Source organism: Chelonia mydas, chromosome 13, assembly GCF_015237465.2.
Source record: "Chelonia mydas isolate rCheMyd1 chromosome 13, rCheMyd1.pri.v2, whole genome shotgun sequence".
NCBI lineage: Eukaryota > Metazoa > Chordata > Testudines > Cheloniidae > Chelonia > Chelonia mydas.
The window spans coordinates 37,653,351-37,677,598 of record NC_051253.2 but is presented as its reverse complement, the minus strand read 5'-3'; the positions used below and the strand labels follow the sequence as shown (position 1 = coordinate 37,677,598).

At 48.1% G+C, this 24,248-nt stretch overlaps 1 protein-coding gene and 2 non-coding genes across 15 annotated transcripts; all 3 read right to left on the bottom strand.

Annotated features, from left to right (window-relative positions):
* Window positions 1–1,170: 1,170 nt before the first annotated feature.
* On the bottom strand, window positions 1,171–23,158 carry CCNB1IP1 (cyclin B1 interacting protein 1). 13 transcript variants are annotated; one of them, XM_043526942.1, is made up of 8 exons: window positions 23,007–23,158; window positions 19,768–19,849; window positions 15,216–17,337; window positions 14,296–15,028; window positions 8,508–8,887; window positions 6,969–7,302; window positions 5,779–5,981; window positions 1,171–2,828 (listed from the first exon to the last, which is right to left on the bottom strand). In XM_043526942.1, exons 5-7 carry the CDS (start codon window positions 8,802–8,804, stop codon window positions 5,782–5,784), a joined length of 831 nt encoding a protein of 276 aa, XP_043382877.1. In that variant the 5' UTR covers window positions 8,805–8,887; window positions 14,296–15,028; window positions 15,216–17,337; window positions 19,768–19,849; window positions 23,007–23,158; the 3' UTR covers window positions 1,171–2,828; window positions 5,779–5,781. The 13 variants fall into 13 exon arrangements, 9 of the variants coding, with proteins under 9 accessions (XP_043382877.1, XP_043382878.1, XP_043382879.1 ...); XM_043526943.1 differs by having other exon boundaries at window positions 1,171–1,392; XM_043526944.1 differs by having other exon boundaries at window positions 1,171–5,981; window positions 14,296–14,353; window positions 14,881–15,028.
* On the bottom strand, window positions 14,627–14,774 carry LOC114020044. The gene has a single exon (XR_003564965.2). It is a non-coding gene; the product is annotated as a small nucleolar RNA SNORA79 (small nucleolar RNA).
* Window positions 15,659–15,736, bottom strand: LOC114020045. Its single transcript, XR_003564966.1, has one exon. It is a non-coding gene; the product is annotated as a small nucleolar RNA SNORD126 (small nucleolar RNA).
* Window positions 23,159–24,248: the final 1,090 nt, after the last annotated feature.

Genomic DNA, 24,248 nt, shown 5'->3' with positions numbered 1-24,248 from the left:
ACCCAAAGAGACACTGAGGACTTTTCTACACTATGCAGCTTTTAGTGACAAGGCTGTGTCGACAGCTAAAAGTTGCTAAAAGTCAGCGTGTGTGAACGCTCTTTTGCGGTATTTTGTCAGCCCTGCGAGTGACATAAGCTCTGTTGGCAGGCGCGACAAAGCAGCGTTCACATTGCCTCTTGCATTGGCAAAACTTTTGTCTTTCGCGGGGGGGGCTTTTTTAACCACCTGGAAGCTTTATTACTGGGAGCAGAAATAACTGACAATCAAACCCAGTGTCTTCATTTTAATTTCAAGGGTCAGTTTCCATATTATACTAAATAAGGAGGATTTCTGGCCACATATTTGTAGATTTACTATGAAACAAGCGATTTTCTGTCCTTACAGAGCATCTGCATGCTTTGCCCTAGGGAGAAGGCTATTGAAAAAGAAAAGCAAACAGGGCAAGGCAGTGAAGTAGCTTTCTACATCTCACACACACCACCTGCCTTTGAACCTGTGAAAGAAAAGCCCTGCAGAGGAGCTCAGCCAGCCATGCTGATGGTGCCAATACTTGACCCCAATTCCCTCCCCCACCTTTGATGGCTGCTTGTCTGGGTGCCCTTAGGAGCCTCAACTAATGAACAGCACCTGGAAACTTGTTTATGCTGCAAACTTTGTTGTCAGTGACTCCCAAGGACTCTGGTGTCTGAGGGTAGAACACTTCCCCCCCCCCCCCGCCCCCCAATACAGCCCCTGCACTGTTTTGCATACATGCACCCAGCTCCTGCACTGCACACACCCCCTCCACAGCCCCTTCATTGCTCTGCATGCAGAGCGAGCTCCTGCACTGCACTCCCCCACAACCCCTGCATTGCTCTGAACACACAGCTCCTGCACTCCCCACACAGTCCCTGCATTGCTCTGCGCGCACACACACACACAGCCCTGATTTCTCCCTCCCCCCCACAGCTCCTGTATTGGAACATCCTACACAGCCCCTGCATTCCTTCCCCCCATACACACACAACCCCTCCTGGGATCCCTTTTTAATTCCATGCCCTGCTAGGGTTGCCACCTGCCCATTTTTTCCCAGGATCATCCCTTCATAGCTCCCCTGGGAAGTCTCTCTGTGTCAAGCCAAAATATGGGGGGGGGGTTCAGATACACACCTGGTGTGGCTTCATTGAGTGTAAGTATAACCGGTTTTATTGCCAAAGTATAATAAGCCTTCACATGTTACTAAATACGTGCTTTCCACCAAGCAAGCAAGAATCAATGCTTACGCCCCTTCTGCTATGGACGGTCCCGGACCTTCCAGCCTTGTCCTTGAGGGCTCGTAGCAAGCGCTGCTCCAACGTGGGGAATTCCTGGGCACCCACAAGACCAGGGTCTGCAGGTGAGACTGTTCATCTAAAGCAATTTACATAGTCATTTTTATCACCATCTCTTTCTCGGGGAGGGGGCGTTGGTGTTGGCGTTGTATTCACCCACAAGCAAGCTCTGGCAGGAAACACTATTGCACTCTATTCCCACGCTCAACACTCTCTGGCCTTCCTTCTCTCTTTACTTGTTTATCCAGTTGAGTGGCTGCAAGCCAGCCTGGCCTGTAAAAGTCAGTTCATGACTAGCTCCCCCTGAACTATTCTGTGACAATAGGCCGAGGTAACTTGTGGTCAGCGCCAACGGTCTGGGAGCCTGGTACGTGCTGCCAGCTGTCTAGTGTGACGGTCTCAGGACCATTGCGGCTGTCCCATGTTTTTGTATCTCAGAGGTGGCAGCCCTACAGACCTCCCAACAGTCCTGGGTTTTGTGGGACTGTCCTGCTTTGACACCTACCCCCATGTCCCATTTGAAGCAGCTCCTGTCCTGTGGGGCTTGCTGGGCTCAGTTTCCCGCTCCAGGCGTTGTGCCCTAACTCCTGGTGCATGGGGTTGAAGCTGTGATGAGTTCCCCCTGGGGTGCCACCTGGAACTGGTGTTCCACTGAGCCCTCTGACCCACCAGCCTGGGCTCCCTCTTACACTATGCTGCTATGACAAGCTGTAGACCACTCCCAGATTTACACTCTCACCAGCATTTGAACAGGCAGGGACACTCAGTTACATGCAGGCTGACCAACCGCTGCATGAACCAACAACAACAGAGAGGCTACAGCCAAGATCGTAATTATGTCATTTTATATGATAATCATCCCCTCATGATGAATATGGGGTGTAGTGTCATGGAACCAATGCTCATATTTAGCCTGGCCCCGTCGACGGGGGAGTGGGGACACAGCCAGGCCAAACATGAACATTGCCGTGACTCCATACAGCAGGAGCCAGAGCACAACACCTGGACCGGGGAGCCTAGCCCAGCCATCCCCCACAGGACAGGAGTTGTCACTGTAGGGAAGTATGCAGTTCCCCTGCAACGTCCCCACCCACCCCACCCGCCACCTACCCGCTCTGGGGGCAGCTCCCACCCCCAGTCAGCACCTAGCCCCCACATCCCCAGGCCTCCTTTCCCCTGCAGGCAGCATCCATCCAACTTCAGCCACTTGAAATATTAGCAGGTATGATGTGTTAGGATATAGATATTCAGACCTGCCTGTAAAGGCCTATACTTTAAGAATTTAGGTATATGTTTATCATTTAGCTAGTAATAGAGGTATACAAAGAATCTGTGTAAGGGCCTTCTCTCACTGTGACAGTCTGAGTCCCTGTTCTTCGGCTAAGGCCTTTAGCCAACCAGCAGAGGCAGCCATAAGCTGGGAAGCATTTGGTCACATTCTCACATTCCAAACTAGTCAATATAGGGCTGTTCGGAAGGTGATCCAATCTATCACCTCCAGAGAAAGGGAAGAGCCTAGAAGATGTAAAAGGAAATTTAGGTTGATAGTTTTCTGTCTGGTAAGAATTCACTTATCAACAGACACAGCTGGGATATAGTTGTGAAATCCTCACTTCTGTATTGTTTTGTCATTATAGTTCCCACTTTGCTACTGTTTGTTTGCATGGTCTCTGTCTGGTTCTGTGATTGTTTCTGTCTGCTGTATAATTATTTTTGCTGGGTGTAAACTAATTAAGGTGGTGGGATATAATTGGTTACATAATCATGTTATATGTTAGGATTGGTTAGGTAAATTTCAGTAGAATGATTGGTTAAGGTATAGCTAAGAATATTAATATATAAATTAGGGGCAAACAGGAAGTAAGTTGGGATTCGAAAATGAGGAAAAAGGAAACTTGGATTTAAGCTTGCTGGAAGTTCACCACAATAAACATTGAATTGTTTGCACCTTCAGACTTCGGGTATTGTTGCTCTCTGTTCATGCGAGAAGGACCAGGGAAGTGGGAGAGTGAAGGAATAAGCTCTCTAACATGACCCTACCCCAGGCTGCGCTGCCCACCTAGGGCTGCCAACTTTCCAATTTCTGAAAACAGTACACCCCTGCCTCCGCCCCCTCCCCTCCCCTCTCCTCTCCAATCAAAACAAAAACACCTAAACCCCAAAGCAGGAATTACTGCAGAAAGTGGCATGTTTCCTACCCCCTCTTTCAATCTTAACCTTACCTTCACCAAAATCACATTTAGATTAGGTGAAACATTCCTCTCCACAGAAATCTCTGTGCTGTACAGAGAAAAAGTTCCACAGCTCAACTAGGCAATTCCCATAATAACCCCAACAAAGCAGGGGGTATTGAGGACCCTCTTTAAGACATGATTGCAGGGAAAAATGTAGGGAGAAATAGAGATACTGACTCTACTGAGCTAAACCTCCAGCGCCCCCTCCCCCCCCACCCCCAACACACACATACACGAGAGGTGGGGATGCAGCATATAGTAATTCCACAGTGTTGGAATCCGGAGGTGGGGGCGGATTATGGTCTCCGTGTTTCTCCTGGGAGGGGAGTTGGCTCTAGGTCCTGCAGGGAGGGGGCGGGGTGCATGCCCGAGGAGAGTTAGGCTCAGAGCCAGCCGCTGAAGGGGCTGGCTGGGTACACCTTGGTTCTGGGCTGTGTATGTGGAGGGTGGGAGGGGGTTGGCAGCAAAGTGAAATGCTACTTGCAGCCCTCTCCCACCACCAGGGGGGCCAGCAGAGCCCCTCCACCTTGGGGAGCAGGGATCCTCCCACTGGGGCTGAGCGGGAACCCCCTTCCCTGCAGTCTACCCTGAGCGCCATGGAGGCTGGCGGGGAAACGCGTCCTGACCCGGCCACTCGCCTGTGCAAGGCAGGATCTGGCAGCGGGGCTGATGCTGCTGCCACTAGAGGATGCGGCCTGCTGGAGAGGGAGACTCTGTCATGGTCATGCACCGTGGGAAGCAATGGGGGGCATGGCTGCTGGTCCCCGCTGCTGGCTCTGTGCCTCGATCCCCTTGCAGCGCCTCCCTGCCCACCAGCCCGCCTCCTTGGCCCCAGCTGTTCCTCCTTGTGCCCCTGCAGGTGGTAACTGGACTCTTGGTGTCTGATCTGTGTTTTCAGACTGGACACTGTCAGACCAGATTTTCTGGTCAAACACTGGACACCTGGTAACCCCAGGTTGCGCACACCCTGCCATTCACCTCCGATGATTTACATCCACTCCCCTGCAACCTGGCCTGTGCTCCCCAAGCCACCCACCTCCCTCCCTCCTGTGATCCTTCCCTGATCTCACACAACCCACCCTACCCGTGCTACCCGCCTCCCCTGCTGCAGAGATCCTTGATCCAACTAGAAACCAAGATGCAAAACATCATTTTTTTTTCCCCTTTCTTTTTTTGCTAATCTTATTTTTAAGAGGGTGAACAACCTATTTACAGAGGTGACTTTATACAGTGCACAAATCCATTGGCTGTGAGATGTCAAAACTGACCCTGCTTCTCCCATTGCGGGGCTGAAAGATTTTAAATCCTGGTGAAAGTGAGGGGTAAATAATGAATGTGAAATTAACACGGATGAACTTTAAGTGGGGGAGAAATAACTGCAAAGGTAGGATGGAATGGAATGTACCCAGGGGAACACACTGGATAACACCAAGAAACACACACACACATAGGAGGAACACAAGCATAGATATAGAAGCAAAAACACACCTACACAAAGCTATGCATGTACACACCCATAGAGTTATGCACTCTATGACATTCAGAGATACACACACAGCAAGAGGCACCTACCCACATGTATGTCTGTGTGCACACACAAAAGCAAAAGACAGCTGTGTACACACAGATTTAAACACACATTGATTTATACACACTGATAACACACAACTATCTAGACTTGTACAAACACATCCATGAATAGTTTGACCCACATACATACACGGAGGCAAACACACACAACAGGGTACACACTTAGAGACAAACTCACACACACAAATACATTCTCTCACACACAGAGACAACAGTGATAAATGTGTAAGCCATGAAGCAGAGTACAATGGAAGCAGGCCCAGATCCTCAAAGATATTTAGGTGTCTTTGAGGATCATCTTGGTCCAAGAGTGATGGGATACTACTGTCAGAGGGTGTCAATTTTACAGTCTGAGAGGGACAATCCAAGGATGAGAGAGGTTTACAGTCTGAGGGCGACAGTCTGTTGGTGAGAGGTTGTGACAATGAAATTGACAATCAGAAGTGACAGGACATTACAGACTAGGATGAGAGGGCAAGACAATCTGCAGGTGACAATCAGAGGGTGAGTACATTACAATACCTAAAAGAAATAGCCCAAGTCTGAGGAGAATCCCAGCCCCAGACAATAAGCATTTTTGCTCTTTCCCCCACCGACATATGGGCTAAATTTCCAAGAGGCAGGTGTGAAAGGTGCATTACCAGTTACATCCTCTTCATCTTGTAGGTCCTGCTGGCTCCAGGGTGAGGCTCCAGCTCATTGCTGGGAGAGGCGAAGGTGAAGAAGCTGTTGCCAGATTCGCCCGCAGGTGGGGATGTGGCAAAGAAGGGTTTGAAGTGGAAGTCTTCCTCCCCACACCTGCCCCGGACCGGCGTGGTGTCCCCGGGGAACCTGGCAGCATTACCTAGGAAAGGGGAGTTACAAGGTCAGTTAGATGCTGGATTCTCTATTAGGATACACATTAGTGACTACACTAGTGAGACAATCTGGGGATTGAACATAGAATCTCCAAATCTAAGACCATGAGTGGCCACAGCTTGATTTAAGTGCAGGGGCAAAGGTTGGGATTGTCACAGGAAATGGTGGGATTTGTAGGCCTGACTCACTTAAGCCTTAATTCACTAGCCTGGATTCGTAAACCTTTTGATGGTAAGATAGCAGCCACTAGAGAGAGACAAATGCCAATGCTCAAGAGTCCAGTCCCCAAAATTCATGAGATTTGCTTACAAAATCATGAGGTTCTATAGAAATTTTCCTTCTGGTTCTGTAGCATTTATTGGTCACAATTTCCCTCTTTTCTGTGCAACCATGAGAAACTTACCTTTTTTTAAAACACATCAAATATCCAGAGACTCACAGTAAAGTTTATGGGTTGGTGACACCACACAGCTAGCTAAGGTTGGAGAAGTTACAAGGGATGTTCAAAGCTTTGGGATTCAGAACATGAATTAACCCATTTTCTGGAGAAACCTCTCTAAGGGGGCGGAAAAGGAGCTTAATCTCCGTGGCCCATTCAGTCCTTGGCATCTCTGCAGAGGCTGCCAAGGAGGGGGCCTGTTAGTGTGAGAGAGGTTTGTAAGGTGGACAACTGTCCCAGCTGGGACCCTATCGACTTGTCTCACACAAAAGTGTCTAATCAAATATTTCACAGCATTTGGAAGTTGCTGATATGGTAGCATTTGGAGACTGACTGCTCTGTGTGAAGTCCTCCTCCAAACACATACACACACATATGTGCCTCCTCCAGCCCTATGGCATGGAAGAAAAGTTCAGTCTTCCTAGCCCACTAAATCCTTGTCCCCTCCACTAACAGTGTCAGTGTAGTGACTCCTTATGCCAGCTTTTGTGTTCTCTGTGAGTAGTGGAATGAGAACCCCCCCACAGGTCTTACCCAATGGGAAGCCAAAGACCACAGGCTGAGACATCATGGGAGGCTCGTGGGCAGCCTCCTGATTAGCCACGGCAATGTTGCGCAGGCGGAGGCTGTCATAGAGGCCCTGGAGCTTCTGGTATTGGCGGTTGCGCTCCATGAGCTTCTCTGAGAGCTCGCTGAACTTCTTCTTGTATTCCTCCAGCACCTTCTTCAGGGAGGAGACCTCGCTCTTCATAGAAGTCAGTTCCATGTCCTTGCTCTGCAGCTGCTGAGTGTACACCTTCTCCATCTGCTTCAGGTGTCCCTCGGCCTTGCTGTAGGTGTATTCCTGGTACAGGCGCTCCTGGTGAACCTGCAATGTGGAGATTATGGCAGGTGTGACAGGCTTCTTTGACCACTGATTGTCAGAGGAAAGTCAGGTCACTCTATTTGAGATATAGTGGCATGACTACAGTGCAACAAAGGAAGGATGGTCTGGAGTTAAGGCACTGGACTGGGACTTAGGAAATCTGGGTTCAGTTCCCACTGCTGCTCCAGACTAGTGACTTTGGATAAATCACTTAAGTCAATATTCTCAATAGGGACCACTAATTAAGGTGGCCAACATAAGACACCTATAGACTGATTTTCAGATGTGCTGAGCACTCCACACACCAGCTGAAGCTGATAAGAGCTGTGGGGTGCACAGCATCTCAGAAAATCAGGTCATATGGCTCTCATGTTGAGTATTCAAACGTGAGGCACCTAAAAATGAGTGGACACTTATGTTGCTTTAATGTCTATACCTCAGTCCCCTACATGTGAAATGGAGATAGTAATACTGGCCTACTGCTCATAGGGGTTGAGGATAATTCATGAATGCTTGTGAGGTGCTTTTACACTGTTGTGGTGAGAGGAAAGAAAGGAGGAACGTGTAACAAAAATCATCAGCAAAGATGGAGGGAACCTTCCACAGTGACAGATGAGAAAGAGCGGCATGGCTAACAGAGCAATAACGTTTTATACTGACTGTTGAATAGAGAAGGAGGGAGGGAGAAGTGCAAATGCCACACTGGTGATTCTGAACCAGAGGGTGAGTGGCAACCTTCTCAGTGGTCCGTAGGCCACACAATAAAATCAAACAATGCAGGGGGTGAGGAAGGGATAGCTCAGTGGTTTGAGTATTAGCCTACTAAACTCAGGGTTGTGAGTTCAATCCTTGAGGGGGCCATTTAGGGATCTGGGCCAAAAATTGGGGATCAGTCCTGCTTTGAGCAGGGGGTTGGACTAGATGACCTTCTGAGGTCCCTTCCAATACTGATATTTTATGATTCCTTAATCCTATTCCATTCCCTTTGGTTTCTTTCCACATTTTCAGGCCAAAAAATATAACATGGCGGCCCTTTGGAATCACCTAGGTGTCAATTCTGCCCTCCACATATGATATATAGATATCCATAAAGACTGATTATTGGCTCTTTCATTTCTTTAGCAAACAAAATCTCTTCCCAATTATATTTTCAAAGACACATTTGAAGGTATCTACCTAATTTAGGACATCATCTGAGATGGGTTTACCTGGTATGTCCAGAAGGCCAATGCGCGGGAGCTGATGTCCAGCACAATCTCTGGCCGCAGTCCAGCCAACACCATGGCCTTGTATTCCTCAGAGGGACTTAGCTCAGTGCGAACAATGTCCAGCTTGCCAGAGAGGGTGCTGTTGCAGGCGGGACAGACTGCTGGTGAACGGCTGAATTCCCCACTGCCGTGCTGGTCGCAGAAGATGTGTGAACAAGCTGTGACCCAGGCATAGCCGGAGAGCTTGACACGGCACTTGCGGTAATTGCACAGCAACATGTCCTCACACATGGACATTTTAATGGAGCCAACAGCAACGGTCTTGCCTCCAAAACATACACCACCTGGTGGATGAGAATCTGCCACTCAACACGGTAAACCTATAGAGCAAAATAAATATGCAGGCTGGGATTCTCAAAGGGGCTTAAGAGAGTTAGGTGTCCAACTCCCATGGAATTATGGGATTCAGGCATCTAATTCCCTTAGGCTGCTTTGAAAATTCCACTCTATAGACTGAAGAGGAAACACTGACACTTTTATGCAACATCAAAATAACCAGTTAGATATTTTCTTCAGAAGCCTGTTGCCTCTGTGATGAGAAAATGACCCAATTTTCAAAAGTGGTGGCAACCAAAATCCCCCATTTGGCCACTAAAATGGGCACAGAGTTTCCCCAAATAGCCTTTGAACTAACCTAAGCGTCAATCTTCCTCCCCATTTTTTCAGTAATAGCATGCTGTGACACTTTTGTATTTTTAGTTGATTTTGTACACAGGGAGTTTATAAGTGCAGTGACACTTGAGGATATGCAGGACAAATCAGACTCCTGAAAGGGGTACAGTAATCTGCAAAGGTTGAGAGCCCTTGCTGTAGTGTACCAATGCAGATTTAGCCTGTACTAATACCAAGGTGTTAGAGCAGGGTGGGGCTCAGTTAGGACTCCTGGGTTCTGTTCCAAGTGTGGGAGAGAAATGGAGCTTAGTGGTAAGGACTCTTAGTTTCTATCCCTTCTTCTGTGAAGGCAGCAGGGTCAAGGTGGCTGGGAGACAATGTTTTCCTCCTGTTGAGCATTTGGTGTTTGCCAGTGGACTACAGGCATGAGTCCATATGGTGGATTTTTATATGTCCAACAGGGTTTCATCCCATGGCAATATTGGGACTTGTGTCTGTTAATGTGACACCAGTGGCTGACACCAATGTCTTTCTTGGTCCATGAAGTGGCCTCTTTAGGGCATCCATCTACAATGGCTTGGCATGAGCCAACATTGCCAAATTTGGCATAGTATAAGCATGCCATGCACCAAAACGGGTACCTCGCTCATCCTTGATTTGACACAATGGGGGTTTGTGGGTAAGGCCCCTGGTGATTTTAGGAGCGTGTGTGTGTATAGGGTAGACGGGGGAGTTGCTCCATTGGGTTTGACAGCGCCACTGAGTCACAAGTGGCCCCTCACAAAATGGTGGCTGTACCTTGGCGCCGCGTGAGGTGAATTTCACACACGTTGATATTTGGTGGCAACACTGACATGGGGCATGGGGCAGAGTTAGTATCACCCCAAATAATATGGGGGCTAGTCTCTCATTAAACCGGCTTTTTTAAACCACGCAGCAGTTAAAAGCGGTTGGAGGCAGGAAGTGGCGGGAAAACGAGCAACTGCCCTTGGCGGGTAAGGCCTCTGCGCGTGCGCCGCTGCTTCACTGCGCTTCCCCCTTGCCCAGGAGCATTGCGGCCCCACCCCCACTCCCTCCCCCTCGCACCCGCCAATGGCAGCTCCTCCCGTCAGCCGCCCAAAATGGCCTTTGTAGGAGGACGGAGGGGCGGAGGAGGAGTGGGACGTACCATTGTAGAGAAGGGGGGAAGAGGAGCAGGTGCGCAAAATCCATCTAGCTCTTCAGAATTTGCTGCAAAATACTTTAGCTAGAGGCTGGTATCCCAAAACGTGCCAAAGTGTCTCAGTTTGCTGTTTAAACAAAATAATCCCCTTCTATGGAAATGGTTTGGTCCGAAAGTTCCTCCCTGGCTTCTGCCCAGTCACCGTGGGAAGAGGGTGACAGGTGCGGGGGAGGGGGCATGATACGGCAAACTGAGCCCCAGCAGCACGCAGCCTTCCCTGCTGACAAGCACAGACAGGCAGCCCCCTGTGCAGAGAGTGCTGCTGAGCTGGCACCCAAGCCCCACTTCAACAGAGCACCTACATGCCTGCTCCCCTTTCACGTCAACAGGGCACCCGCCCACCCACTCGTGATCCACATGAAAATGGCACCCATGGGTTCCCAGTGTAAATGGCCCCCCACACCTACTCCCCACTCCATGTCAACAGGGCACCACATGCCAGCTCCTGACCCACATCAAAATGGGATCCCAGTGAAAACAGCACACATACGTCCGCTCCCTAACCCACATCAAAATGGCACACAGAGCCGAAATGCGTATCAAAATAGCACTCACACAGAGCGCCCCCCCGAACCCACATCAAAACTGCATCCATGGTCCCCCATAAAAACCTTATCAAAATGGCACCCAGCCACACACTGCCCTCTCAACCATCAAAACAGCACCTATAGGATCCCACTAAGAGCCATGTCAAAATGGTGCTCTTCTGCATGACATGGGCAATACATGAGCAACCATTTCTTTATTGACAGGTTTCAGAGTAGCAGCCGTGTTAGACTGTATTCGCAAAAAGAAAAGGAGGACTTGTGGCACCTTAGAGACTAACAAATTTATTTGAGCACAAGCTTTCGTGAGCTACAGCTCACTTCATCGGATGTATTCAGTGGAAAATACAGTGGGGAGATTTATATACATAGAGAACATGAAACAATGGGACCCTGCCTCCAACTTTTGGATGGAGCTGCTGCTGCTGGAAGGGGCCAGGTTTGAACATGTGACAGCGGGTGATTTCAGATTCAATTTCCCAGGATGCTACAAGACATCCCCATTTGTCCTGGTCTCACCTCCCCCATTCCCCGCCCCAAAAATGACCAGGTCATAAAATAACTCCACGTGGATTCAATCAGCCACACAACCTGATAACTGCAAACCTTACCATCTGGTTTGGAGGGTTCGATGCTGTTATATTGGACTATTTTGTTAATTTGGATTTAACTTGGTGGTTTGCACATTTCATTGCTTCTGTAGGCTGAGCTTATTGTACACATCAGGGACTCTTTGCATTTCTCCATGAGCACCCTGTATGCCACCCTCCCATCTCCCTCTAATTCAGGGGCTCCCTGCACCTCCCACGATGCCAGCAGCTGCCCCCTAGATTCTGTGCACTCCCAGTTCTTCTCCCCTTCTCCCCATGCTGTGGGCTGTGCGCTATTCAGGGTGCCAAATGTTAAATTCTGTTGGTAGGACACACAAATTAGATAGGGACATTGTTATGGGGTGTCATAACCATAAGGGTAGCCTAAAATTCCTCCTTACCTGTAAGGGGTTAAGAAGCTCAAATAACCTGGTTGGCACCTGACCAAAGGAACCAATGGGGACAAAAGATACTTTCAAATCTGGGGGCGGGAGGAGAGGCTTTGTTTTGGGTTCTTTGTTTCTGTGTTCGTTCGCTCTTGGGACTAAGAGGGACGGGGTATCAATCCATGTCCTCCAAACCATTCTTAACCAGTCTCTCATATTACAGAAATTGGAAGTACAGCCAGGCAAGGCGAATTAGTTTATCTTTGTTTTCTCAACTTGTGAATTTTCCCTTTCCTCGAGGGAGGTTTATCCCTGTTTTGTTGTAACTTTGAAACTAAGGCTAGAGGGGGTTCCTCTGTGTTTTCTGCATCTTTTGTTACCCTGTACAGTTATCTTCTAACCTGATTTTACAGAGGGGATTTTTACCTTTTCTTTTTTTAAAAATAAAATTCTTCTTTTAAGAACTGATTGACTTTTTTTCAGTGTCCAAAGATCCAGGAATTTGGGTCTGTGTTCACTTTGTAACCAATTGGTTAGGATATTATTCTCAAGCCTCTGCAGGAAAGGGGGTGTAAGCGCTTGGGGGGATATTTTGGGGGAAGAGGAACTCCAAGTGGTCCTTTCCCTGATAGTCTAAATCACTTGGTGGTGGCAGCATACTGTTCAAGGACAAGGTGGAATTTGTGCCTTGGGAAAGTTTTTAACCTATACTGGTAAAAATAAGCTTAGGGGGTGTCATGCATGCGGATCCCCACATCTGTACTCCAGAGTTCAGAGTGAGGAAGGAACCCTGACATGGGGGAAGGGGTTAATGGCTGCCATCAACCAATTCTTGAGTCTATCCTCAATTGCAGAGTTGCCTGAATCTGCAGTTGTGCTACACAGCTGGCAAGGGCTCCATGTGTCCATCCATCTCTCTCTCCCCTGCATTTTCCCTTTCTGTTTTCCAATTTTCTCCCAAATAAACAGGTTCTTAGCCCTCAGAAACTCAAACATTCCCTGAAAAATTGGAAAGGCGTGCACAGTGTTCAAAAGTGATCACATTACACATGTACAGACAAATACACGGAAATGCTATCAAATTGAGCGAGACTGTCACACACAGTAAAAAGGCAATCTTGTTAGAAGAATAAAACTGCAACTTCTGCCATAATAAGGAGTTCAAAATTTTTTTGGAGAATTACAAAATTTTTAGATTCATCCTGGTTTAAATTTAAAGACATGATTTTGGGGAAATTCTTGTTTCTTGTGTTCAGCTGAATCCCCACAAGCTAGTTCAAACTCTTGAGGATCAAATGCCTGACGTTTTCTGGGATGGCCCTGGTTTTGAGGGTCCAGCATGGCATCTCTGCTCATGACATTGAGAATCTGTCCTGACTCCCATATAACCCAGGACCGTCTAAACTCAAAACCACACGTTGCTGAATTCAGTTCACACAGCCCTAGCGCTCAACTCCATCTCTCTCACTGCCTCCCAGCTGTTCAGCACAAGAACTGTAATATGTAGAAGACCTGCAGTGGTGGCTGCCCACTCAGTGGGAAAGGATCTACATCTGTTTATTTGGAGTGGAGAGAAAAAAGAATGATAGAGGAAGCCAACATTGGGAGCACAAAATAAGGGTCTGAGCTAGTGTCAGACGAGTCTGCACCTATAGGGTGAGGGAGACATAGTTTAAATACGCTTAAGTTAAGGATTTTCAAATCTATGGCATTTGCCTGTTAAATTCCCATTAATTTTTTGAATGGGAACCGAGTGTCCAAATCCTGAGCGCATCTGAAAATCTCAGCATAACCTAACCGGTGTTGGTAGTAGAAAACAGACAGTGGACACGGGACAGTAAATTCACAGAAGAGTGGAAAGTAATTTTGGACCCAGCAGTAAATAGACCGATGTTGATAATCATCCAGATCCTCAATTTTGTACAAGCCCATGGATATTACAATGACTAGGAACTTTAAAAATATCTGGGCAGATATTGTATCTCAGACATGAGGTCAAACCCTAACTCACTTTACAGAAAGGGCAACTGAAAAGCCTTCAGATAGCAATGAATTAGGGATGGGATTTTCAAAAGGTGCCTAAAACAGCATATCATCTAACTCCCTTAAGCCTCCTGTGAAAATCCCAACCACAGCCACGACTGACCTGGGCTGAATTCAGACCAGTGGATTAGAGTTGAGAAAACTCCATTTCCCCCTCAGTTCTACCACTGTCCGTTTGTACAAAAAATACCCAACTCTTACACATCCATTCTAGTTTAATTATCCTGTTTTTAGTACAGGCTTTCCTGGACATAACTTCAAAAAGTCCTTGTAATACAGATCAGAGACGGGGCAAATCTTTTAATCTTCAGGCCCCAAATTCTCTCTTACAGTTGATGCTGGTGGAGAGAAAGATACATTTTCCTTGAAGGTTCATCTCAAATCATCCCTGTAAAGATAAGGAATCTCAGTATTAAAGATGCAGAATGCAGCACACAATTGCCTCTTAGAAAACTAGATAGCTTAACTGTACTAACTCCTCCCAGCTGAGGCCAGCATAGCTCCTACTGCTTCAGCTCAGACAATCTTTCAGCTCACATAGTAATTTTACAGTCTGGTTACTGTAGCCCACTGCCTAAAGTTGACAGAGTAATCGGTACAGAGCAGGTGGTTTTTCAACCCCATTTCTTTCCCTAAAAGTCCAGTCCCCTTCTGCCTCTTTGAGTGTCTGACCCCGCAAAATTCAGAAGGTGCCAATGGACGGCCAAACCCATCCAAGAGCACTCTGAGTGAAGAAAGGCCAAGTTTAATCTGCGATGACACAAAATCCCACTGCCCATGGCTCATGGCAGCAAGAGGAACGGTCATCGCGGCCACTCTCCCTTAAATGAGCAGCTCTGAAAGCAACAGGATTCTCTAGAGAGATACACCATGAATTTCTCTAAAGAGCAAACCTTTACTAAGCAGTTTCCTTACTAAAATCCTGCAGAAAGGAGTTCCTGTTCACGTGTGCAGAAAGATACAGCTTTCTGAAAGCATCTGCAGCTTCAGGTACTGAAAGACGGCCTGGCAATGTTTGGAAGATCAGTTCAGAGACTGGTTTCAGAGTAGCAGCCGTGTTAGTCTGTATCCGCAAAAAGAAAAGGAGTACTTGTGGTACCTTAGAGACTAACAAAATGTATTTATTTATATCTCTAAGGTGCCACAAGTACTCCTTTTCTTTTTAGTTCAGAGACTGTTTGTCACTGAATGCGGAACGCATGTTATACTCTATGCAAGACATTTGTTAACTGCTGTGTCTGCCACTGTACCTCTTTCTTGCCCCATACCTGCCCCCATGGTGAAATTGGTGGGGGATGCCAATAAGGGGCCATGCTAACCAACTGGATGGATACGAACTTCCAACAGCACTTACATCTGTGATTCCTATAAGGGATCCAGAGCGAGGAGGGAGAAGAGAAACCAGCCAATTTTGTTTTCAGAGTTCCTGCCCCTACAGATACAAGGAGGAAATGTTTCCAGGTCAATGGAGAGAGAGAGAAGGGGAAGGGGGAAGAGCTACCAACTGCATGGAAAACTTTTCCTTGCATCTATGCCCCCCCTTCATTTGTACAAAAACCAGATCCATGTTTCTGAAGAGTTTGCATGGATCTGCTACTTATTCTTCTCACTGTCTGGGACTTCACCCACTGGAGACCATTAGAACATCAGCTTTCCCCCAAATCAGACGTCAGCTGCAGGTGTTTGTTTCATTAGTCTGCTCAGGGCATGTGTGTAATCAGGGTAGATCAGGTGAAACACGGACTGAACATGCGGTTCATCATAGCAGACCCCTCCTAGTTCTACAAGTGGCAATGTGGTTGCTCCTCCCACACACAAATCACCACCCAGGACTCTGAAACCCCAAGTGGTTGAGAATTTTAGCTGCTTCCTCACCCAACTTCCTCGTGTTCCAGCATGGGCTCCCGGGCTTCCCAACTTCACCCTCAAGAAGACAACAGATAAAATCCCCGCATGCATAAACAGCGGAGCAGCCAGTAGAAGCAGGGAGGTGATTTTACCCATGTATATGGCACTGGTGAGTCCAATTCTGGAATACCGAATCCAGTTCTGGTGTACAAATTTTAATAAGGATGCTGAAAAATTGGAGACGGATACCTTTCTAGGAGGGATGCTTTACGCAAACACAATCAGTGGGATTGCTAGGTGAAATTCTCCAGCTGGTATTAAACTGGAGATCAGACTAGGCAATCTAGAGGTTCCATCTGGCCTATTTTCAATAAGGCCATACGAGCAGCTTCTAAGGGCATAGCCGTTCCAGCCAGGGAAGTGGCGCAGTGAAGTTAACTCGAGACGCAGTGGGGTAAGAAGGGCTCATGCAGGGAACTATTTTAAAGCAGCATACGTGGAGAGGGGGGCTAATGGTTGAGTTTTAGAAATGGGAAGGAGTCAGGGAGTCATAGTGGAATTACTAGGTGACTTTCTATGCCCCCTGCGATGCAGGAAGTCAGTCTAGATAGTCATAATGTTCCCTCCTGGCCTTAAATATTGACCCCCATCTACTAGATTTCATTGCAGGCACAAAATGGGAGAGGGAATTAATGCTTCTCTCCATCCTTGATGCAGTTGGGTCTGTTCAGGGCACGTGTCATCAGGTGAAAGATGGACTTAACATACTCATGGCAGACTCCACCCATGCCCTGAAACCCAGCTGTGACACCACCAATGGCAAAGCACAGAGCGGTCTCATGGGTCCGAGAAGAAATGCCTTGAGGGGAGAGCCGGCCCTCAACACCCACCCTCAAGGTAGTTGTGTGGTTAAAGCTCTGGACTAGGACATCTGGGATCAGTTCTCAGCTCCGCCACAGACTCCCTGGGAACCTCAAGCAAGTCCTTTTAAATCTCTGATTTTGGTGCCTAACTCCACTGGGCTCCTTTGAAAAATCTCAGCCGTCAGCTCTCTGTACCTCAGTTGCCCATCTGTAATGCTGATACTTCCTGTCTTCCATCCTTTATAACCTAAGCAGACAAAGCCAACAAAAATCTTTGGGACAGGGATGGTCTGTAAGTGTCTCTACAACCCCCAACACAGTAGGGCCTCTAGGGAACAGTGTAATATAACTAATAATAAAACAAGTCAAGCATCCTGCCTCCAGCAACACACCTCTGGCTACTCCTCACTAACCCTCACAGAGATCAGAGCAAACCCTGAAAGCACAGGAGCTGATTATCCTTATCTCAGCTCATGTAGGCTGTAAAAGCACTCAGTCTTTAAGTCCCTACTCAGAGGGAGACCCTTACCCAACCATCCTGGGTGCTCAGTTCCGGGGTGTTTCATTTCAGCCCATTTTCAAGATTCAGTTACTTCATTTGTCCACTTCAGCCCCAATCGTTTCGTGGGGTTGGGGTGTCAGTCTCCAGCCTCTCCACCACCTGAAACAGGCAAAGAAACATTCATAAGACCATGATCCACAAAGCCTCTTCCTCTGCCCTGCTGCTGCAGCTATACCAAAGATCAGAGTTGCTTCTGGACCCATCTAAACTGAATTCCCCAGCACACCACAGGCCAGTTCTACCTGGGCACATCTAGGCAGGAAGAGCTAGCACTATACATGGAGAGGAAGACAGCAGGACTAAAACGAAGTCACTTCTAGGGTGAAGAGAGACAGCCAGAGCAAAGTGCAACAGGAGAAGGAAGGGGAATATTTTAGCACAATGGTTCTCAACTGGGGGCCCGTGGCTGGTCCATGAAGCAGGGCTGGCACTAGGCTGGCTGGGGCCCAGGACAGAAAACTCGGAGCCTCAAGCCCCACAGAGCTAACGCCCTGCTGGGCAGAAGCCACTCCCGCTCCACTGAAGCCCAGGCCCCCAGCCCCTGCTGGGCCCTGGAGTTTTTATAACATGTTGTGGGGACCTCACAAAAAAAAAAAGGTTGAGAATCCTTTTTTAGCGGACAACTGGCCAAGCTCCCTATGCACCTATGCTAACAAAAGATCCCATGGCCCTTTTAATGTCCACAGTGAGCAGACAGGATCTCAAATTTTGTTAAGGCCTCAAGCAAGAGACCTGAACAGCTTCAGACCAATAGCGTTAATTTATCTGCAGTGGAAAGGGAAAGAGATGAACCAATCCTGGACACTGAGGATTTAAAACCTGATGTTTACATCACTAAGGCAACACCAGTGTGAAGGCCTGAAGACCCGCACAGGCTAGTAGGTTAGCAAGGCCCAAAAGCCACAAGTCATTCCTACTACACTCCATGATCGTAGCTGAAAGCTGGATCGGTCAACAAAACTCGTAACAGACACTTGGATAAAGTCAGAGTTGAAAAACATCTGCTACAATCCAAAGGCCAGAACTGAAGATTTGACACGCCTCAGCCTGCACTAATTGGGGGAAGGGAGACAGTCTGGCAGGCTGTGATGAAGTGGAGATTTCCCCTTGTTATGTTGTATGTGAGTCGTACTGTTTTACATGAATGCTGTGCGCGCCTCACTTTCCCTTTGTATTGCACCCATGTCTAGGTGGTGGGTATAAGCATGTGAGACTTTTGTGGGGGTTGCTCCAGCTGCCTGCACGGATGCTATGGCCACCCCTTCATAACCTGAGACCCAGGAGGGGGATGCGACCAGGTGACTCTTGGACTGGGAAGGAGACAAAGGCTGGAGAAGGAGCAACGGGCAGTGCAGGGGCCAGGCAGCTGGAAGCTAGTTGCTCTCTGCTGGCTTGGGGCACAGGAGATGGACTTGGCTGAAAGTCACTGATTTGTGTGCTAACAAGTTCTGTTCTATGCTGCGTTCCTGTCGACGAATAAACCTTCTGTGTTACCGGCTGGCTGAGAGTCATGTCTGACTGCGGAGTTGGGGTGCAGGGCCCTCTGGTTTTCCCAGGAGCCCCGCCTGAGCGGACTTGCTGTGGGAAGCACATGCTGTGGAAGGGGATGCTGAATGCTCCTAGGTCAGACCCAGGAAGGTTGAAGCTGTGTAAGCTTCTTGCCCTGGAGACAGTATGCTCAGAGAGAGGAGGCTCCCCCAGAGTCCTGACTGGCTTTGTAGGGAGCAGTTCCAGAGCATCGCCCAGGGACTCTGTGACACAGGCCTAATCCTGCCCTGATCTACCTAACAGGAATATTCTGGAATCCTCTCTCCAGGTTGGAAATTATAGTCTTGGTACAGCCCTTAAAGAGAGGTAGGCAAATAAAACCCAGGACTCCCAGTCCCCCTTCTCTACAGCTAGACTGGACTCCCTTGCTCTCACCCAGGGGTGGCCAATCTGTGGCTCCGGAGCCAGATGCGGTTCTTCAGAAGTTAATATGCGGCTCCTTGTATAGGCACAGACTCTAGGGCTGGAGCTACAGGTGCCAACTTTCCAGCATGTTTGGGGGTGCTCACTGCTCAACCCCTGGCTCTGCCACAGGCCCTGTCCCGACTCCACCCCTTCCTGAGCCTGCCGTGCCCTCGCTCCTCCCCCCTCCCCCCCAGAGCCTCCTGCATGCCATGAAACAGCTGATTTGGCTGGGGGGGGGGGGGGGGGGGGAGGAGAGGCAGGCGCTGCAGGGCTGCCAGTGGTTGGGAGGCCCGGGCGGGGGGTCGGGAGCTGATGGGGGACTGCTGACCTATTACTGTGGCTCTTTGGGGGAGTGTGAACTAGTGGTTAGAGCAGGGGTGGCCAACCTGAGCCTGAGAAGGACCCAGAATTTACCAGTGTACATTGCCAGAGTTGGGAATAGACCTCTGGGGTCCTGACTCCCAGCCCCCCTGTCCTAACCCACTATAGTTGCCCCTAGATTTCGACAGTTTTGCTGTTGAGTTTAGTTCCCTGGGAGAGGGATTTCCCTTCCTCTGTAAAAAGCCTATCTCATACCAGCTCATTGCTCCCCGTATCTGGAACATGGCACTGGTCCAAAGCAATTGTTTCCTCCCAGCTCATCAGTTCCATTTTCAGCCTAAAATGAAGGGATACAAACAGTGGTTTAGGATACACAGACCAAAACCTGGCAACTCCACCACAGCTATGTCAGAAAAGAGGTTACATTAGAGACAAGAGTGTAAAAGCTTCTACAACAGGATGTTCCCACCTTTAGGGGTAAGGAGCAGCAAGTCCCCAATAATGCAGAAGCTACACTCTCTAAAATTAATACAGTAATGAGGGTGTTAGGAAAATTTTAACATGAAGCAGTTATGTCAACCAAACCAAAGTTAGGCCAATGCAGGAATGCTGGGAAAGTTCCTGAATGAGATAGGCAGGATGAAAGAATGCTTGTTAAGTTGCAAGGAGTGAATTAAGGAGGAGACCTGTATTCCTGCATTATCGTGCCAGACGTTCTGAGAATGAGAAGGAGACACACTGTCTCCACTCCCTGTTTCTGTTTCATGTATGTTCTTAACTCCTTGTCCCCTTTTTGACAACTGGATTGATAAGAAAGTTGGGGAGGCATAACGACTTGCAAAAAGCTATATACAATAGGGGATAGGTATGCGTGCATGATAAAGAACTTTTAACTAACAAAGGGGAGCGGAGTTTGGGCTATTTCATGAATAATCTGTGCCGCGACGGACCTGTCTATAAAAACCTGTTAGTTTTGCCTAAGAGGTAGCTGGTTCTCTTTGGAGATGGGCTGCTCTCTATTGTTGTGTGCACTCTTCAATGAAGAGCTTATACTTGGACTTTGCTGGTGTTGCCTGTCTCTCTGCGGTCAGACAACGAACCGTGCCGTCTGGGGTTCGAGTCCCCAACAATTGTTTGTCCTTCTCTAGCTCCTTCCTTCCAAAAATGTTGAACAGTGGGGCTTTCAGAGGAGCCTAAGGAAGTTAGGTACCTTACCCCCCCCCTTAGGCTCCGACAATCCAATGCCAAGTGCTTTACAAATATTAATTCTCATCCGTCCTGCGAAGTCAATATCATCCCCATTGTATAGATGGGGAAACTGAGGCACAGAGTGGCAAATGACTACCCTCAGGTCACCAGCAAGTGGCAGAGCCATGAATAGAACCAAATGAAGGTCAGTCTGACATGGTGCCACCTCACAATCTCTTCCTGGTGATGTAGGGCACTGCTATTCTCCAAATTTTACAGCTAAAGAATTGAGGCACTGGGCCAGTTTTTAAAATGTCTGTGGGCACCTAAAGACACAGAATGAAATCAGTAGGTGTTAGGAACCTACATGTTTCTGAACATTCCACTACACATCTATCTGTATCTTTAGTGCCCAAGTACCTGTAAAAATCTGGCACAGAGAGACTAAGACTGGCACAAGGTCACACAAGAAATTTGTGGTTTTTAAAACCAGAGTGAACAAAGGGATAGAAAGCAGACTATAGGGAACAATCCTACATTGACCCCAAGAAAACAGGCCTGTTAGGCCACCCATCCTATGTAGCTCTAATCTTCTGTGTTAGAATAATCCTTAATTGAACCCATTGCTGCCCTGAATCAGCCTCCAGACTTTATCCCACTGCCTCATTTGCAGATCCAACCCCCAGAGCAAGGCAGAGAATCTTTCTGGGGAAGCCTGGCTGCTTGCAGCCTATGGTGTTTGCATTCTGTATCTGACATCCTTTGAGGCTTCATAGATCCTGGGCTCAAGGAGTATCTTTCTGACCTGCATAAAAGTAATTGGCTTCCTTTACCTTGGTAGATGCAAAGAGTCTTAAGATGCTACAGATCAGGTAAAGGCTGCTGACAGGGATGGCTCAAAGGCTATGAAGTACCCAACCACTTGTAGCTAATAAGGGGTCAAAACAGATGCAGAAACAACAATATTTAATAATTTGCTCTTTTTCTAGTAACTCCCATTCCAGATTGGAGTGTTTTATAAGCATAATCATTAATGAATCGAGACTCACCATGCTTCCTTATGAAGTACTATTCACATTGTACAGTTGGGGAAACTGAGGTACAGAGAGGCACAGGCAAAGTGGCTTGCTCAAGGTCACCCCTGGGTCATCTTCAGAGCCAGTAATAGGAGTCCTGACTCCCAGCTCACCTACCATAAGGCCCCTCTACCCTCCCAGTGCTGGGGTAGAACCCAGGAGTCTTGACTCCCAGCCCATCCATCATGAAACCCATTTTTAAAATGGGGTCTGGAGAGCACCGGGGCTTCAGCAAAGGCACTATACAAGCAGACAGGCGTTTTACCACGGGAGCCACATTGGGCTCAAGATAGCCTCTGAATTGCACGGTGTGTTTCAAAGCCAGCAGAGCCCACTCAACTTTCTTCTCTTGTAACTAAACTTCCATATACTTCCTTCAGTGGAGTTTCATCGGCAAATTATAAAGTGGGGCGAAAAGCCACTTTATAATTTGTGGTCAGCTTCACCATTGCCAGCAGCAGCATTTCTGAACCCCAAGTCAAACCCGCTCCCAGCTCATTCCGCACCCCGAAAGAGGCTGCTAGTCCTGGAACACACAGCGGAAGGCACCTTCGGAACCCTGCCCCCGCCGCAGCAAGGACGTCCTTTGTTCAGCCTTCACCGGCTCCCCCACCATGTGCTTTTTCCTCTTAAAGGGACACACACTTGTACATAAAACTCCTGCTGTTTATTATGGTTTGGTTATAGCAGGAGGAGCGGGTCTCAGGACTTTGCTCTCCCTCCCGGAGCTGGGAGTAGAGTCTACTGGATTAAAGGGCAAAACTAAGCGTCAGAACTCCTGGGGTCGCTTCCGAGCTCTGCAGCACACTCCCTGCCTGCCCTGAAACCAGTCACCAAATCATGCGGGGGGGAGGGGGGGGAAGAGAGGAGTAGAGAGATATAACCAACTCTTTCCACCGCATGCGTGCCTTCGTGCAGGCACGAAGAGGACACTGCAGACAGACACATAGTAATTTATTTAAACGCAGGGAACAAATCTGTTTCGGCCACATACTGTGAATTCAATGGTACAATCTCACAGTTTTAACAGACCACTAATCCCCTGCCTTTGGCCCCAACTAAAAGAGTGGCCTATGGATTATGAATTCAACAGTCCCAGGGCCTAAGGAAAAGCCTTTCTGCACCACATATAGTTTAACATTTATTCCAATCCTAACACATGGGTGGATGGCAAAAATTAAATTCAGATTAGCAAAGGATTCAAAACGAGCTAAAGATCTTGCAACTTACCAAGCACGCCGGTCTGGGAGTACAGGAACAGGAAGCACCGTGGGTGAGTGATGATGAAAGAGACAGAAACAAAATGAGAGGATGTGGTAGGTGGGACAGGAAAGAAAGCAGCTTTTGCAATTGGCTGAGAGCATACGCCAGTCCGTTTCTCATTTCCCTGAATCAAGACCAGATGCAGGCTAAATGGTGGAGAGGGATAGTTAAGTGGTTTGAGCATTGGCCTGCTAAACCCAGGGTTGTGAATTCAATCCTTGAGGGGGCCATTTAGGGATGTGGGGCAACTATGGGGGATTGGTCCTGCTTTGAGCAAGGGGTTGGACTAGATGACCTCCCTTCCAACCGTGATATTTTATGATATTCAAAACTGCCTAGCAGACATGTTTACCATTTCTAGAAGTCAGCCCACTTATTTAGAAGGCTAAATCAGGATTTCAGAATCTAAATTTAGGCTTCTGGTTTTGAAAATTTAGCCTTGGAATTTTGGGGTCATTTTGATCCCCAAATCTCTTACAAATAGTGTAATATCAATAAACCTATTTCACATTTATATAGCACTTTGGATTTTCCTCATTTTCCTCATTCTGAATTCCAGGACTGGAAAATACAGAAAGATACTGGGAGGAGAGAGCCAAGTTTCTAAGGGTATGTCTACACTACGGAATAAGGTCGAATTTATAGAAGTCGGTTTTTTAGAAATCGGTTTTATATATTCGAGTGTGTGTGTCCCCACAGAAGTGCATTAAGTGCATTAACTCGGCGGAGTGCTTCCACAGTACCGAGGCTAGAGTCGACTTCCGGAGCGTTGCACTGTGGGTAGCTATCCCACAGTTCCCGCAGTCTCCGCTGCCCATTGGAATTCTGGGTTGAGATCCCAATGCCTGATGGGGCTGAAACATTGTCGCGGGTGGTTCTGGGTACATATCGTCAGTCCCCCCTTCCCTCCCTCCCTCCCTCCGTGAAAGCAAGGGCAGACAATCGTTTCGCGCCTTTTTTCCTGAGTTACCTGTGCGGACGCCATACCACCGCAAGCATGGAGCCCGCACAGGTAACCGTCACCGTATGTCTCCTGGGTGCTGGAAGACGCGGTACTGCATTGCTACACAGTAGCAGCAACCCATTGCCTTCTGGCAGCAGACGGTGCAGTATGACTGTTACCCGTCCTCGTCATGTCCGAGGTGCTCCTGGCCACGTCGGCTGGGAGCGCCTGGGCAGACATGGGCGCAGGGACTAAATTTTCGGTGA

Coding starts and splice junctions, on each gene's coding strand:
- CCNB1IP1 (XM_043526942.1), bottom strand. CDS start 8,804: ATGTCCATGTGTGAGGACATGTTGCTGTGCAATTACCGCAAGTGCCGT. Junction 7,303..8,507: donor TGGCCTTCTGGACATACCAG/GTAAACCCATCT, acceptor TCCACATTGCAG/GTTCACCAGGAGCGCCTGTA. Junction 5,982..6,968: donor GGTCTTTGGCTTCCCATTGG/GTAAGACCTGTG, acceptor CCCCTTTCCTAG/GTAATGCTGCCAGGTTCCCC.